General features: G+C 41.1%; 1 protein-coding gene across 6 annotated transcripts in view; it reads right to left on the minus strand.

Annotated features, from left to right (window-relative positions):
* Positions 1-17,840, minus strand: part of magi2b (membrane associated guanylate kinase, WW and PDZ domain containing 2b) — a 77,632-nt gene that overhangs the window by 50,001 nt on the left and 9,791 nt on the right. For 5 of the 6 annotated variants that reach the window (XM_068722794.1, XM_068722793.1, XM_068722799.1 and 2 more), the window contains exon 2: positions 7,434-7,550. In XM_068722794.1, the coding sequence (XP_068578895.1) occupies positions 7,434-7,550 (117 nt within the window). Of the gene's footprint in view, positions 1-7,433; positions 7,551-9,166; positions 9,441-17,840 lie in introns of those variants that run through there. The other variant, XM_068722795.1, reaches the window with a different exon arrangement.

Genomic DNA, 17,840 nt, shown 5'->3' on the forward strand with positions numbered 1-17,840 from the left:
GACAACTGTGTTGCTCAGTGGATCAGCATTAGCAGATCTGGTGACATTGAGAAATGACTCCTGTACTGATGTCCTGAAGTGATGGAAATCAGCCCTGATAGGCTGAAAAGCACCTTTATTAGTCTGCAGAGCTGACTGACGCAGGACGACATTGGGGGTCATGATGATGTACACACACAGAGCTGGTGTGTGGTGTTTGGTATGCAATGTGTGTGTGTGTGTGTGTGTGTGTGTGTGTGTGTGTGTGTGTGTGTATTAAGAGGTTAAGATTGACCCGAGTAAACAGTCAAGCTCTCTGAGGTGTCAGCGCTTACTGACTATCACATGACGGGTCGCTTGCTGAGCACCTGGCTCATCACTGCACATTAATCTGATCCTAGTAGTAGCACTGACAAAGCCATAGAGCTATGATGGTGAGGAGGTAAGACTAGAGACAGGAACACAAATATAAATATAAATATAAAGGGCTTCAGAAGAACCTCGTTTGTGATTAGCTGCTGAGGGAGAAGATCTTACCTGTACAGAGCATGCAAAGCACTTTGCAAACATAATCAATTCATTAGTCATGTTCAATATTTGCGATTTTCATTTAATAAAATTCATATCATTCCCTTGCAGTTTCTTTCATCTGTGGAACAACATTAATCTAGTGTGCCAATCAAACGGCAGGGAGCACAGAAGCACATCAAAGCATGTCAGCCAGCCCTTTAGCAGGAGCAAGCCAGCGGGAAAATCACCCCTTTAAGGAGAGAGTCCCTGGGGGATGATGTATTTCTCTCTCATATAGAGGCAAGCACACACAACCTCAACAGAGAATGGCGTGTAACACCCATTATTTATCAGTTCAGCCTAATAAATCTCGGCATACAAACAGAATAGTCAATGCCTAAGTGTCAAAAAAAACATATATGTGCATGTATACGTTCACAGAAATACAATCAATTTGCCACAGAAACACACACATAAGAAAGTAATATTTTCTTTATCATCTCATCCAACTTCACTGTAATTTAATCATCATGACAATCCTCCCCATCCAACTTCCATCACTCCTCTTCCTCTCCCATCATCATCAGTCACAGTATTTATTCAGGGTTAAAGCCCACTCACATTCATCTGTTACTCTAAAAAGTATATCTATAAACAGGATTTAAGAATACATAACTAATGAATGTGTTCCAACTACAAAAACATAAAAAAAAAAACTGGACCTACATTCTTGGTTAAATTTCTTAACACAAATTTGGATGCACAAATCATATATTTTTCTTCATTCAGTCAAATACAAAAAAACACACTCACAGATGGTGTGGGAGAAATTGGTAGCTCCCAGTAAAGACAGCTTACTTTGCTGAGGAAATCATCACAGATGAATGGACTGAATGTTTATTTGGAGTTGCAGATTTTGTCCCTGTGTATTATGAGTGAGTGTTTTTCTGATTGTACATTTTCAAAAGCATGATGAATGAACTCTAACTTTACTACAACAGCACATAGGCGTGCCGAAATGTCTACAAAGTGTGAAACTCAATGACCAGCTGTATTCATTTGCCTTCCTTTTAAAATATTTGACTGCTTGGTAACTGTTTTACAACTATTGAAAACCATTTACTCTGAAGTTCACATCTACAAAGACGGAAATTAAATGTTTTTGACAAGTTTTGACGAAAATGTGATTCTACTCCTAGCAAGCATTTTTAAAATCTCAGTTCACACTTTCAAAACTCTTCACACAAATGCACAACAGCAATCTAATGATCAAACCATGACATATTTTTTTAAACAAATGCAAAAGTTTCAAAATCATTCAATCATTTTAACTATAGCACAAAAACTTTCTGTGACTATTTTGCAAATATTTGTGTTCCAATGCCGAGACAAAGCACAACAAAGATTAGCAAGTGTTTACAGAGTGAAACTGCTCATTGACGTTACCGTACACAGATATTGTCCGATTAAAGCATATTCCAATCTTCTTCTAAAATTCTTCCAGGTTTACATAGACCTTGATTTTCTTGACCATCAATAAGCAGGGAGATCTTTGAAATCGTTTGGGAGCTGGAACATGCATGAAATAAACGATGAATCAGACAAGAAAAGAGATCCTCACTTAGTCAGTCATAGAGTCTCTCATGCATCTACATACAGTTTGTATACCTGATGATACAACTTTTCTTTAGGTTGTACTATTGTTTGGGAAAAAAGCCCTTTGAGAAATATTGACAGCATTCTGGTAGTTTGATTATTCGGTGCATGACAAGCTGTTTTGTTAAACTGTATGATGGTGTGTGTGAAGCATTTTGTAAAAGAGAACTCAAAAATTCTTACTAGCATGCAAGTAAACACACATTTTGTCGACAGAACTGTGCATTCAAATCTCCTGCATGTATCAAGGTTCAAAGGTGTCATCTCCTCCCATCATCAGGATAGCCATCTTCATTACTGCAATCATTATCAGCCTGACCTGCTGACCAATCATCTCAGCCCTATCACAATCCTAAACACCGTGGCCATGTTCCTCCTCAACATCTTTATCTGCTCCTCCTCTGCAGTCTCCAGAGGAGGATTCCCTGTCGGAGGCTGCAAAGCTGCAGGGCATCATGCGTCCGGAGCAGCGGATATGAAGTGACAGAAGCTGCATGTATTTATAGGCTATCTGAGTAGAGAAACGTGCTGCTCACTGTTGAAGCTATTTATAGAGCCTTTTACTGATGCCTCTGAGTAGTGTGGAGAAGAGGAGACGGTTCTCTGGGGAATGACTTACGAGGCTCCCTCATATCTCCCACCACCCCCATTCAATGCACGTCCACTCTTTTACTCCCTACTCTGCTCTGCTCATCCCTCCAAACTCTTGCATCCACTCTCGCCTTCTCAATTTCCATCCTCTGTTCGCTCTCTTCCTCCCTTTCAAATCTCCCTTGCCGATCTCCTCATCTTAACCACCTCCCTTCCTGTCTTCTCCACTTTTTCCATCTTCTCACAGAGCCTCTTTGCTCATGTCCACATCCATCATCTTTCCTCCACGTTTCTCTTTCTGTTTACTGTACTGCCACATCTCTGCTTACCCCAAAATATTTTCTTCTTTAGCCTCTTCTTTAGCCCTATGTCACTGTCTTGCACTCTCAGTTACATTCCTATCAAGGAGAGAGAGCAGAACCATCAAAAACTCTTCTCTAAATTCCTCAACAGTAGGTGCTCCAGAAGAAGAAGAAGAAGAAGAAGAAGAAGAAGAAGCTTAGACTCATTTTTTGAAGTGGTCAAGTAATCCCTGTGAATGATGACAAATGGTGCTGGCAAACTTCTTATCTTAATGGCTTGAAAAGTAAGAAAGACTATCAAACTGACAATCTTATAAAATGTTTCAACCTGTAAACTGTGATGCCAATCTGAAGTTTTATTCCACTTCCATCCCTCCCAAATTCTCAGAAAAAACAGCCAATCCTTGAGCCAAGTGATGTAACAGGATGCAGGAGTTGACGTTAGCATGTGAGCCTCTAGCTGTATGAAAGCATGCGCGGGCACACACACACACACACACACACACACACACACACACACACACACACACACACACACACACACACGTCCTTCAATGTGACAGCATGTTGTGATGCAGAGTGGCGTCTGCTTGTCAAGCTGACAGACTCGCACTGACAGCATGGTCAGAGCGATGCAGACACTGGAGAAAAACACTGATTTTGTAACGCTCCAAACCACAACAACAAACAGCCTGCCGGGGATGAGCGGCGCAGCTCTCAGAACCATCATCCCTCTTTTTTTAGCTGCCTGATGCTGTGTCACTTTGATGGTTGAGCAAAGCCGGGCTCCAGAAAGCGACCAAAATGGTTTTGGTGAGTTCAAATTTCACATGTTTGAGTGCATGATGACATTATCATTGATGCCCCCTCCAGACAGGATACACCAGCCACTGTCTATTCCATTCTAGTCTCCAAAGTCTCATGCTCGCGAGGATGCTTTTGCGCTCGGTCTGTGCGCTTGTATCACATACATACTCCTGTTTTTTATGTGTGCGAGTTGAGAGTAACTAAGCATGTACGTCGCAGTGCACAAAGCATGACGCGAATGTATGTAGCGGCAAAAGACATAACGAAACAATTAAGCCATTACCGTGTTCCAATTATCAAGCGGTCCATAGCTGATTATTTTAAAAGTCCAAACGAGAGAGAGGAGGAGGCTGATGGGGAGTTAGATACAAAGAGTGACTGAGCCGTGTCATTGACTCATACCAGTGGTGAAAGAAGTACTAAGATCTTTGACGTAGGTAAAAGTAGGCCCACTAATTCCAGGATTTAAAAAAACATTCTCAGCCAAGTAAAAGTAATACTTTCCAAATATTACTTAAGTAAAAGTATATAGTTCGATAATCAAGAAAATGTACTTTGTACATAAAAATTCTCAATATGCAGCCCAATGGGCTCTTTGTTACATTATTATATACGACAATATTAGATTATTATTATTAATGCAGAAACATGTAAGATGTATTTTAATGTAGTTAGAATGTTTCCGTCTGAAATGTAGTGGAGTAGAAAGTAGCATCAAAATTGTACTTAAGTACAGTACTTGAGTAAATGTACTTAATTACATTCCACCACTGATTAATACCATGCTGTAAGAAAACAGTGTTACCAGTGGAAAGGCTAGTCTGGAGCCAGGAAGTCGTGCAACCAATGAAACATCCTCATATGTAGTAGAGATGACCTGCTGACCAAAGGCAAATTAAATCACATTGGTGAGATTAAGCCACGTTTTGGGAATCACTGTAATATCACATGTATTTCAAAGCTGCTGGGCAGGAGGTCTATGAATTGCAATTTTGATAATCTTCATTACACTGGAGAAGCTTTGTCAAGTGATAGGCAGTTAATTATGGGGATGTCATTACCGCACACACATCACACAGAATACATGACTTTTCATTCTCACAAAATGCTGGGAGGCGGCTACAATTGAAACGTGGTGACGAATAGGGTTGTCACAATCATTCATTTTAGTTGACGATTGCCATACAAATAATTGGCAATTTGAGATTAATAATTTAATTGTCTTATTCTGTTCACTTTATACCACAGTGGTGCAGTCGTTTGGATTTGCAACTAGACCTAAATCCATGTTGTGAATTTCAATAGGTGCTCATTGGAATGATGCGATCATTGGCAAAGGTGTTTATTAGTCATCAAACAGTTTGCTGAAACAATGTTTCACCTCGGGCTCTGCTGCACATAGATTTAGCTTGTTGTAAAGCTGTTGTGTAGGCTGACCAAATGTAACACAAAGGTGGTTCAAGACAATAGAAGGAGGCTTGACTTTAATATAAGTTAATATGAAACAGATAATTACAAAGCCTGTATTAACTATTCCTGATTTTGTTGCAATGCCATCAGGGTTGAAGTTGCTCACTTTGGACTGTACATTTACTACTACGAGACAACTTTACTACTAATGTCGCCAACACCGGTCACGTCTGAGTGTATCCACCGTCACTCTCTCTCTTTTGATTGACCATACACTCGTATGCACTATTTCTAAACTGACCCACTTTATTCTTATAACACCATGTTTCCAAAACATTTTAATGTGAAATATATAATTAGAAAAGATAGATAGAAGCAACAACTCCAGCATAACTTTCCCCAGAACTGTCAAACACACTGCTGCACCCACAGGAGAGACTGAAGAGAGCTGGTATGGACACCTCTCTGCCATTATTTTGCTTTGGAAAGCAACAAAGACAATCTCATATGAGCTGGAACAGAAGAACTTTTCCAACAGCAGTAAGATCTAGACAGCCAAGTTCTCTTTTTCCATGTTTTTTTTTTTCTTGACATTGGAACTTTGGGCTCAGGTAGACTCTGTATTTACCCAGCGTATACACATCTAATTTACGTTCTTTTTGTTGGCACATTTGTAACATTGGCTTTCAATTCCCTTGAATAGCGGAAATTCAACGGTTATGCAAGATGATTGTGGCCAGCTATAATCGCAATCAGGCGATTATGGAATAATTCTGAAATGCCCAGTGGCGAAACTATATGGTTTATGCTACCAAAAGGGGCCCACAGCGTGACAGGGCTGAAGTGTGTGAGGACCTGCAGTGTTGAACCTCAGCCAGTCCCCATCACCTCAGTTGTCACCATGTCAGTCCACCTTCGCTGCACTATTACACAGTCAACAGGCAGAGATGGATAGAAAAAAGGCAATGGGACGGAGAAGGAAAGTGGGATGTCTGGAGTTAGTTTTGTAATTGAAAGGTAGAGAAAATGTGATGGTGGTGACCAAAAGAAATCAAAGAGGGAGAGAAGGAGGGAGAAGCAGGGGGAACATGAGAGAGAGCAAAGAGTGATAGCAAAGAGATGAAGACGACAGGAGAGAGGGAGGGAGGGAGGGAGGGAGGAGAGGAAGGAAAGAGAGGCTCAGGACTGTGCAGCTGTGGGAGCGTATCAAACAATCACTTCTGTGTCAGCGACTCAACACACCGGCAGAGGACATCTAGCATAGTAGAAGCGCTCAGCCAACGCAAAAACAACTATCTCTGACGTCAAAACCTAGCTTTGCTTTCTCTGTTCGCGAACAGCCAAAAGGCCGGTTGATTCAACTCAACCACCTTTGCTGAGTCAAAAAACACCTATGACTGAGTTAACAGAGGATTCTGAAAAATGTCAGATGAGTACTAACAAACATCAAATCACAGTGCACCGGTCCACATGCCGCATGAAAGGAGTAACATGTGTATTCTGCAGACTCAAGCATCAGAGCAGTCTCGGTCTCCAGAGAAGCTGATTCACGAGCTGCTTGTTAAATTGATAGCAGGCAGAGCTGCTGGGGACAGCAACCCCTCAATGTAAATCACTGCAATGACATCGTTGCCCAACAGGCACACGCACTGATAACACATTATAAACACGGAGTCCACATGCAACCCACAGGCGTGAAGTTTCTATGTGACGATTTCAAAGATGTTTCTTTTATTTGTGTAAAAGAAACATCTTCTTAATGTACATCGTAGAGAGTGACGTGGTGTCTTTGTATATCTGCGTGTGTGTGTTGTGCATGTCTAGCATGTGCTGGGGGGGTAGGGCGTCAAGGCAACGCAAGCCTCGAGACAAGAGGGTGGTTGCCGTGGAAACCTCAGGCTGAGAGCTCAGCAGCCGGACGATTGACTGAAAAGAAGGAGCGATAGACGGGCAGAGACGGAGAGAAAGAGTGTGATGTAAAAACACGAGGGCAACGTCCCACGGGCAGGGGGACAACTAAAAAAGAGGAAGAGAATTAAACAGAGCTGGAGGAGGCGGAGGGTGAAATTATATCTATGAAAGAGAGAAAAAACAATGACAAAGACACACAGAGGAGGAGATCAAAGAGGAATGAATGAAAGCCAGAAGGAAGCAGAGAGGCGGGTGATGTGGACTCACAGGGAACGGTGCGGAGGTAGAGGTTGTCTCTGATGATCTGCTGGTGGTCGTGGTCCACTGAGCCCTTGGAGAAACGCAGGTTGAGGTAGTGCCGCAAATCCTTGTCAACCACCCCACCTGAACACAAACACGGGAAGAGAGAGATTAGAGCCCGCTTTCATTTGATAACATGACACGCCAAACCTAGCCTGACTTTTTGTTGGAGTAATATCCAAGTATTTTATTGAGTTTGGTTTCAAGATTGGCTCTAGATCAATTGTGATGCAAGTCACACTGTATTGGATACAACTGAAAGGCTCTCAATCCACTGGAAGAACAAGCAGCCTGCCCACTAGGCCAGTCATTACACTCATTTTGTGCAACTAAAACACACAGAACATGAACATTAAAAAAAAGCTATACAATTTGTTCTCTCTGTGCAAACATTATATTGCTTCAACAAAGAGTTGGTAAATGCTGATACAGAATGCACAGTGTGTCCTAACTGTAAGGCATTGAAGAAGAAAACATTGAAAAAAGATGATTTTTAACTTAAAACTCCTGAGGACAAGTAAAGGAGGAAAACTGTATGTTGAGGGTGTTAAAGAAAAAAAGCAAGCTTTTGTGATTCAAAAAGAGGCAAAATGGCTTAATCAGATTGAAAGCTTGCACTGATTTTCACACCAAAGCAAAAAAGCAGAGTCTACTACACACGCTGAAGTAAACACACACACACACACACACACACACACACACACACACACATACACAGATCATGGTAATTGTGTAAACCAGTGATCCCCTTGGGGCTAAATATGCGGTGTCAGCAGGTTGGGTGACAAAGGCCTACAGAGGACAGAAGCTCACACCCCCTCATCTCTGCCTGTCTCTGCTTATTATTTCTGTACAAGCTGTCTTCCTGGAACACAGTAAAATAAGTGACAGACATAAGTGAAGGCAGAGGACTAAGAGCAGGCCAATATATCTGTGCTGCACACACACTGTATGATAATGTCCATGAATTGTTTCTCCTCCCTTCATCCCAAACCAAAGAAGCCCAGGAGGATGAGAGGAGGAGAACTTATTTTCCACACAACATTCGGTATGCATGACTATCACATCAGACAGCGGGAGGGATGAGGTTACATGCCGTGCATTTACAAATGAAAAACATGTCACTTATGCATATTCTAGCGACCTCCTGCCAAATTGAATTGACAGCGTTCGGCCTACCGGTTGACATTATGCAGCGCGTACCGTCAAAGAGAACATACAGCGTACCGTCGGAGAAGAGATTCTTTACACTGCACAGACTTCGCAGATACCGGTATGTATGTTGCTGACACAGCTGACTCTGTGATTTTGCAATAATGAATCCTTTTGGAATAACATGTTATGTAAACTGACACCATTTTAGCGAGGCTTCGAAGCATTGGGAATTGATTCACAAACAGCAAAGCTAGAGGAAGGGAAAGAGGAAAGGAGAGGAGAGGAGAGGAGACAGCCAGAAAACAAAGGAAGACGGGATGAAATCTTGATTAACATTATTAGGACTGTCGCAGTTCTCAGACTGGTAAAAAAAACAAAAAACACATCATATAGCTGTGTATTCAGGCATAGGCCATATATTTGACATGCACAGACACCGACACACACATATTTATACATGCACACCAACACACACAGACATATGTGCACAGAGAGATGGATAGACGGACAGACGAGTGAAGAAAAAGGCAGTGCAGACCAGGCACCTCATCAGCAGCTAGCCCAGATGTTGACAAAAGCAGTCCTTTCTCCACAGGTATACATCCACAGACAGCCTGTCCTCCCAGGCGTCCTCTAGCCTTGCAACCAACCACCGAACATCTTCTGCTGAAACCTCACTTTCCTCCTTCCTGCCTCTGCTTCTCCACCGCAGTTCCACCATACACACTCAGCACCTGGCTGTAGCCAATGTTAATCCCAGAGAAGACGAGGAGGACGAGGGGGAAGGGAGACGCAGAGAGACACAGAGAGATGTAACGAGACGACGACCATCGGGAGAAAAGAGAGGAGAAGGAGATGTGCCAGTGGGAAGCCGGGCTCCAAACGACCTGCCAGCCGATTGGCCAGACTGCTTCCACAGTCCTGCAGTGGCCCCTATCTGCTGCTGCGTTTACTGCACTGGAGTGTTTGTGCATTTGTATGGTGAATGTTTGTGTGTGTGTGCAAGAGACTGAGAGAGAGAGAGATATTGAGTGAGAGTATAAAATAAATGTTTTTGTGTATGAAAGCATTTGTAGAGTGTGTCTGAGTGTGTGTTTGTGTGAGTGCACCCAGATGCTCCCTGACATTCCTCAAATAATCTGCTTGTCGCCCACCAGATGCTCTCCCTGTTTGACCTTGTGTAAACATATCTGAATAGAGAGAAATACTGTGAAACACAACAGCAGCATATGTCACGCTGAGGTAACACACACTCATACGGAGGGATGAGAGATGAGCTCATAGCTGCAGACGGCAGTGAAGATGCCTTGAGCGCCGTCTTGGGCAAGGTTTGGTCTAAATACAAGGAATAAACAAACACTGACACAGAAACACACGCTCATGATATGAGCACTCAGATCAGGGCACAGCTGAGTGTGGAGCAGGATGTGTGTATTTAAAGAGGCTTTATAGGTATAACTCTTCAATTAGGCAAATTTAGCAACCTCAAGAGTTAATCTTGATGCAGTAAACATCAAAGTCAACTTGTTTTGTGGTTAGCTGCTTCAACAAAGCAGGAAACATTCTGGGGAAAACCTATTTTATAGATGTCCAAAAATTAGTCGCAAGTCAAAGAGAAACCGGTGACAGCCACGATCAATCACAAACTCATCAAGGCAGATAGCAATCAGCGAAGCTTCTGCTCAGTGAAGCACTACATTAGTCCATGCAGGTCACATCGTCTCCTGCTCCATCAACTGACCATCAGCCGATTCAAAAAAAGGGGAAAAAAAGATTTCAACATGGGGCCTCATTCAAGCTGTCAGCTCCACATTCCTCCCTGCAGCAGCTGCTAAACACAAACTGCTATTACTGATTACTGGTGGAGCTGCTGGAACTCCCTCCACTACAGCAGCCTCCACCTTATCAATCAACACACGATGCAATGCTACAGTGGGTCTCTATGGGCTTGTCTGTTGAGTTTATTTGTTCAATATTTCAGAGTATGTGTCTGCTCTGTTACTGCTGGGTGAGTTAACTGTGTTTATCATGCTGCTTGGATGCAAATGTGGAAAGCAGAGTCTGTACGATACACACATAAGGCAACACCGTATCTTCAACCAGGTACAGCTTTCCATTTTTCCAAAGAAAGCCTGGGAATCAACAAGACATCCGTTTTACAGAGAGTGATGTATGGATGGTTTGTGGCATATACTATATAATCTAATGCCTTTGTTTGTTGCCTTAGTCACAAATAATAGGCAGATGTATGTTTATATGGCAGACAGCGCTTGACTTACCTAACACACCACTATACAAATGAACAACACGGGTTCTGTTTCAAGGTTAATCATTTCATTATCATCTACTATAAATGTGATTTGAGTATATGGGGGGAAAAAACATAAAATGCCAACATACTAAAATCATTTTATTGTTTTGGGCATTTTTGCTGTTCAATTGTTAGTATAAAGTATGGCTGAGAGGCAGACAGGAAATGTGGAAAGAGAGATAAGGGGCTGACATGAAACAGAGGTCCATGCCCCCACATGAGTGGAGCTTTTAGCCCTACAATTCAATGTGCAGCAGAAAGGTAAGAGACACTCATATGCAACTCACAAAAGCAACTCTTCCATTTCAAATGAGAACACAGTCAAAATTAAATAAATCCATCCTTAACAATAGCTATTAGATTAGATAGGATCATATTTAGCTCTTTACCATTCAAAATAGTGTACTATGAAGATATACTTTGTAGCTGGGACACCCTAGTAAAGTAAATCTGTAGTTTGACTGGTTTAGTTTTTACTCTCCTCAACTTTGAACACTATAGATATTTTATCTTAACAGTAATCAGATATTCATGTGGTATCACCACATGTAATAACAAGGTGCTGTTCTTTCACTAAGGACCGTGGTGTAAATACCAGAACAAGCAAACCAGGAACCACAATCATTTTGGTGATTTCCATCTTAGAGACAAATACAATTTGAATTTGTTAGATTTTTATTCTACATCTAAATTGTAGTCAGAGTGACGTTGATTTTCACATTTTTCCCTGGGTTAAATATCTGTGATTAATTTAGGTGTACCTTTCAACTTGTTGATGATTACTGATTGTAGAATTCCATCAGGTGCTGTACGAATATTTAAATGTGTACTGACCCTTGTGTGATAAAACACAAGGCCATCTTCTAATGAAAATGCATCTGAACTGCAAGAATACACATAATTGAAAACTTTACAGATATTATCCATAACCAAATCTTAAATATCTAACCCTAATCCTAAATTTAAGACCAAACCAAAACTAATGCAAATATCTTGTTTATTTTTTTACATTGTTTAAACAATTTACACATTCACAAGTTGTTGTTCATCTTTCCATCTTGGTTTACATAGATGAAACTACAGTGCAACAATATTAAAGATGCAACACAGCAGGCCTGAAAATAATAATAGATAAATAAATTGTTAATCTTGCCCTTCGTGCCTTCAGCAGTTCAAGATCACACTGCAACACCTGTCACTTATCTTGATAAGCCGTCATCCTTGGAACAGCATCTAACCTGAGGCCAAGCTAACGAGCATGCCATACAATTTATCTCTGCTTTTATTTCTATTATAACGTCATGCTGATTTTATTCTCTCCTGCTTTGTGCACATTTCTTTCATTTATTCAGACGAAGGCATGATTTTTGATTGTAATACTTTGACAAATTGCTAAATCAACTAGAGGTTTTTAGCCTCACTGTAATAGGAACAGCTCAACACTAGATCTAATTGAGAAGCCAATATGAGAAAAATGGTTTGATTTAGGCTGACAGACCTACTCTATTCTAACAAGGCAGAGCTGAATGCTTTGTATTGTTACACCAAAATGAGGCTTAGGGAGGAGCAGGTATATGTAGAAACCATAGACATATAAGAAGTGGAAATAGTCACTGTGACGTCACACACTGATTTGGGGACTACAGTTTTGAAGCCTTGAGTTTGGAATTTTGGTCATCGCCATCTTGTTTTTGGCCGTAGCCATCTTGTTTTTTGCAACCAGAAGTGACACGAGAGGGTGGATCTACTCTGCTTTATCATCTATTTTACTCGTATAGGACCATAATTCATAAAATGGACAACATGCTGCATTAAAGAAGAGTTGAAATTAGCGATTGAGACCATAAACTTATGTTTACAATGTTTACTGGGGTAATAAATCAAGTGAGAAGTAGGGTCGTATTCTCATAGACTTCTATACAATCAGACTTCTTATTGCATACGTCAGAGTCGCCCTCTGATGGCCATTTGAAAGAATGCAAGTTTAAAGGTATAGACGATTTAAAATATGGACATAGTCTCTGTGATGTCACCCATGTGTTTCCATTGTGGAGGTGGGTAGCATTTCTTGGCATTGATGACGCAGCCTAACCCGAAAAACGTGAAAAGAGGTGGATCATCAATGAAGCTGAGGCAGCCGGGGTGACACAGCAGAGCAGACAGTTAGCAACCTGATAAGGCAACCACCTGTCACTCAAAGCGGCCACACCCTTAATTACGCCTAACTTTAAGCCTTAATATAATTTAAACAGGTTAGATACATTCAAATGCACCCCCTTTGCAGTTGTCATGAACGGTGAAATTATCTCTAGAGACGAAAACCCTTTTTTGTACCAGGCTGTAAACAGGTTTATTTCTGCTGTAAAGTTAGGCATTTAAACATGAGGGCTGATGAAGATTGACTCGCTTTTGGAGCCAGCCTCAAGTGGCCATTTGAGGAACTGCAGTTTTTGCATGAGCTTCATTTCTCAGCACTGGAGGTTGACGCTTGGCTAACAGCTCTTCCACATTGGCTTCACTTTTCCGAACTGGAAGTTGCTGCCTGGCAGAAACCAAAAGGAGCCATTTTGTTTGATTTGGGAAGGCATAATGAGGTCTGACATGCCCACTCTCCCAGGAGGCTCAGAGAGAAGGGAAGCACAGTCATGCCACATTGATTCTCTAACTTCCTCTCTTCACAAAGTTTAACTGCTCAACTCTTAAGTGCAAACAACCCTGAAGTCATGCTTCAGGAAAACATGCTGGCATGCTAAGTCTTTCTATCCATGCACACACAGCAACATGTTCATACATATTTGCAAATGAAACCTCATAAACACAAAAAGACAGTGAGAGTTAAACATGATGCAACACCCTGTCAAAGATAGCTAGACACGCAATACTTATGCTTGACACATCAACAATCTCCTTTTCCCCTACCTAAAGCCCAGATGCACCCGACACATACCACAAACAAACACCTGATCTAAGCGACAAAGACATAACATGTTACCAGTTTGAATAAATTGTAGGGCTGTCTGGCCAGTTAAAGGCCAAGATTTGAGCTGATGGATGGGGGCGTCTGTGGAGAACGAAGGTGAAGTGGTGCTGTACCCGAGTGGTTGTCATGGAGAACAAAACGGAGAGACAGACTTGGTGATCGATAGCTTGCCTGCACTCCCACAAGAGGTCACACAGGCTATACAGAGGAGTACAAAACTGCAGTCAGTGCATCAACTCTGGACTGGAACACACGTACGCAAGAAAAAGGAGGAACATGTCTTTGTCTGCTTTCTCATCCAAATTCTAAAAGCTACTGGACATCATTGACAATACTGCTCATCCCCTTCATGCCTCGCTGTACAAAAATCATCTTCAGCAAATACCACCTGGGTCAATGACTGAAAACACAGAGGGACACTGACATACAATTATCATACACATTTATTAACTCAATCCACTTTATTCGTATTTCTACAGATTTTAGGACAAAATTTAGAGTCAAACTAAAATTGAACTCAATTGAATTCAATTTGGCTTGTCAAAACACAGGTGTAACTAATTACATTACTAATTGCTGCAGTGCAATAATTAACGTTACTGGAGCCATCACCAGTGTTAGTTGCACCTGGGATTTTACTGCTGTAACAAGTCAAAATGTCTGCTGTGAAAAAATGTATTCAAATGACAACTATAAAGAAACAAAAGTGGTCTGATACTAGCAATACTATCAAGATTTAACATTAGATTAGCACATTTTATTTAAGCAAAACAACATGTTAGTTAGCCTGAGTTAACCTAATGTGGAAAAGTGTCTTCTGTATATAATGTTGTAGCATCACAATCCAATAAAGTAAGCCCGAACTCCGCAGTATTTCAATGTTACTGTCAATTTCCGTTTTCAAACTTTCAAAATAAGGGAGTGACAAAATATAAGCCATAGTAGAAAATAAGCTTTAAAAACACAAACTTTACACATATATGGTGTGAAACCAGCAATGTGTGTGGGTCATTTACAAGCATGATTTGAATATAATTTTACTTGATTATTTTTCTTTTTTAATAAGAATCACTGCTGTACAGTTCATTTTATTGCTTGTAAGTTTAATAACCAGGACCCTGCACAATGATTTCTCTATTTTGTGTGTCTTTTGTTTCATTGCATTTTATTTTAGTATACTATATACAAACTGTTATGCATATATGTCCATTGTATACGTATATTGAGTAACTAAAGTACAAAAAGAAATCCTTCCGGATTAATACAGTTCTGTCTTATGTCCTTATATCTTCTCTAAAGAACATATCCAATTTCCCTCTCCATTTCCCTCCAGACACCTCTCTGTTCGTCCTTTGTCCCATCTCCTTTGTCTCCTCATCCACCTCTCCAGTTGTCCTGTTTATGCTATCCTGATCTGACCTCTGTGTGTGTGTGTGTGTGTGTGTGTGTGTGTGTGTGTGTGTGTGTGTGTGTGTGTGTGTGTGTGTCTGTGTGAGAGAGAGAGAGAGAGAGAGAGAGAGAGAGAGAGAGAGAGAGAGAGAGAGATGTGTATGTGAATTATACCGTATATGTAATGATAGTTTCTACATGTGGGTGCATTGTGAGGCCATTTAGTTGTGGATGAAGTATCTGTTTCCAGTACTCCTAATGACGTTATTACAGCAGGCGGCAGGGCCCATTATTAATAGTAAATGACAGAGCCTCTCTCCTAAAGGTCTTAATATTGATCCCCCCCATCCTCAGACTAGTCTTAATGATGATGTTCCTCCATGTCTTTCTCCACAACACCGTAATCAAGGCCAGACACACATTTACATCCTCTGAGTCACTATAAAGAGAAAGGCCACATTATAAATGTGACTTTAAAATCAAAAGAGGGAGGTTATAAGAATTTCCAACCATAATATTCCATGTACTGTCCTCCTCCTCCTACAGCGAGCAAATTAATTCCTCGTCTCCCCTCACCTTGCACGTCTTTGCTGATGAGACATGAGGAGGTGCGTGTTTTTGTGTATGTGGTGGCTCCTGTTTTAAATGCGGCTATATGGAGATGTTTATCACCCCTGATTGCACTATCTAGTTCAAGCTGCGCTCCTCACACAACCAGCAGGATGAATCTTAATAGGAATTAAAGAAACATACTTGAGAAGAGAGGATGGAGAATAGTCAAGGAATAAAACTCTGGAGGAAGGGAAAAGGTGTATGTGGGCTGAAACACTTTATCCTCTGTTCTCTAGCAGTGAGTAACAACAATTGGGATAAAATAGCGAGAGATAGGAGCCTTAGAGACAACAGAGAGTAATGAGAAACTTATTGGTTTGCGGGTGCAGTTGTCAATAACACGAGGGGTTAAAACCAGCAGGGGTGTGTTCAGAGTAAAAACAAAAATGAGTAATTGTAGCTGTGGCAGAGAGAAGGCTGCCCGCTGAGGATCCTCCTAAAAACGTATTGCATTACGTAAACAGCCATTTCAAATGAAATGCATAGCTGGATCAGACAATGGTTTTCTTATTTTGTTAGTAAGTTGGTAGTAATCACCTGGATTTGGATGGACACACTATCATTTTCAGCGACTGTGAAAAATAAGTCAAGAATCAAAGGGTTGGGTCTTCTAAATATCCATTAAAAGACACATTTGCACATAGGCTACTCCTAAAAAAACTGGCCATGGAGATAGCTTTGGTTTTATTGGCCTAGAATTTTGTCTGTGGTGCCAACAACATTAGGAAAAACATCAGCAGCAATGTTTTTTGTTTTCAGAAAGTGTCCCTCCTCCAGAGATACAATAAGGACCATTTTCATTGGAAATCATTTTCGACAAAATGATGGTCCCTGTTGGCAGTTTGATTATTCAGGAAAACCTGAACCCTGTTTCCAGGAAGACAAGTTATCAACAGTTCACAGTTTGACAAGTTCACAAAACAAATTGTATTCACCTCTATTATTTCAGTGTGGATGGAGGCTGACACCTCAGAGTTTGATCAAACCCAAACTATCTGCATGGATAGATACCACTGTGTGCTACTAAAATGTTTAGGATTTAAGCGAACCTGCCGTGCAAGTGGAAATCTTATACCATGCCTATAAGATAGAGTCATGATTGGCTGTTTAAGACACAAACAAGTAAACATACAACATACAACATATGTTCATGTAGTTCCAGCTGGATGTTATAGCTTTAGTACAGTGGAGTTGCTTTAGTACAACTACATTACATTACATTACATTACAGTCATTTAGCAGACGCTTTTATCCAAAGCGACTTACAATTCAGTTCTATCTACACACCGTAGGCGCAGCTACGGGAGCAATTATGGGGTTAAGTGTCTTGCTCAAGGACACATTGACATGAGACTAGCAGAGCAGGAGCAGGCGGGATCGAACCGCCGACCCTCAGATTGAAAGGCGGCCCTGCTCTCCACTTAGACACGGTCACCCTAAATATTATTCTAGACAGACTTAACTCAGAAGAGAGGCTTTGGATATAATTACAGTCACCAGTCTCCTTGTGACATCAGCAACAGCATTTATAGAGTTACGAAGCAGTTCAGTACTACAGACAGCAACAACTGTCAGATGAAAGAATGACCACTAAAGGTTTAGACCTTTACTGATGAAATACTGGGCGGTCAAATGAACCGCATCATCTCTGAAGTGTCAGTGCAGTGAGGGGAGCTACACTTAGTACTAACTGATTAGATGGTTACTGTCCTCTACTGGTACGAAGCATCAACTACAGTGATGAAATGATCCTGAATGCAAATGAAGCACATCAGCTGAGATTTCTTCCAGTAAAAGCTTGCTGCTGCAATAAACATGATTATGTCATCAGTGCAATTTATGCAGTTTATCAATATCAGTCCAGCAATTAAATCCTAATATGTAATGAACTGATGCATTACCATTAAAGCACCTATTATATGAGGTA

Source organism: Cebidichthys violaceus, unplaced genomic scaffold (assembly GCF_023349555.1).
Source record: "Cebidichthys violaceus isolate CVI_PGR_0920_01 unplaced genomic scaffold, fCebVio1.0.p SCAF_3, whole genome shotgun sequence".
In the NCBI taxonomy this organism is placed as follows: domain Eukaryota; kingdom Metazoa; phylum Chordata; class Actinopteri; order Perciformes; family Stichaeidae; genus Cebidichthys; species Cebidichthys violaceus.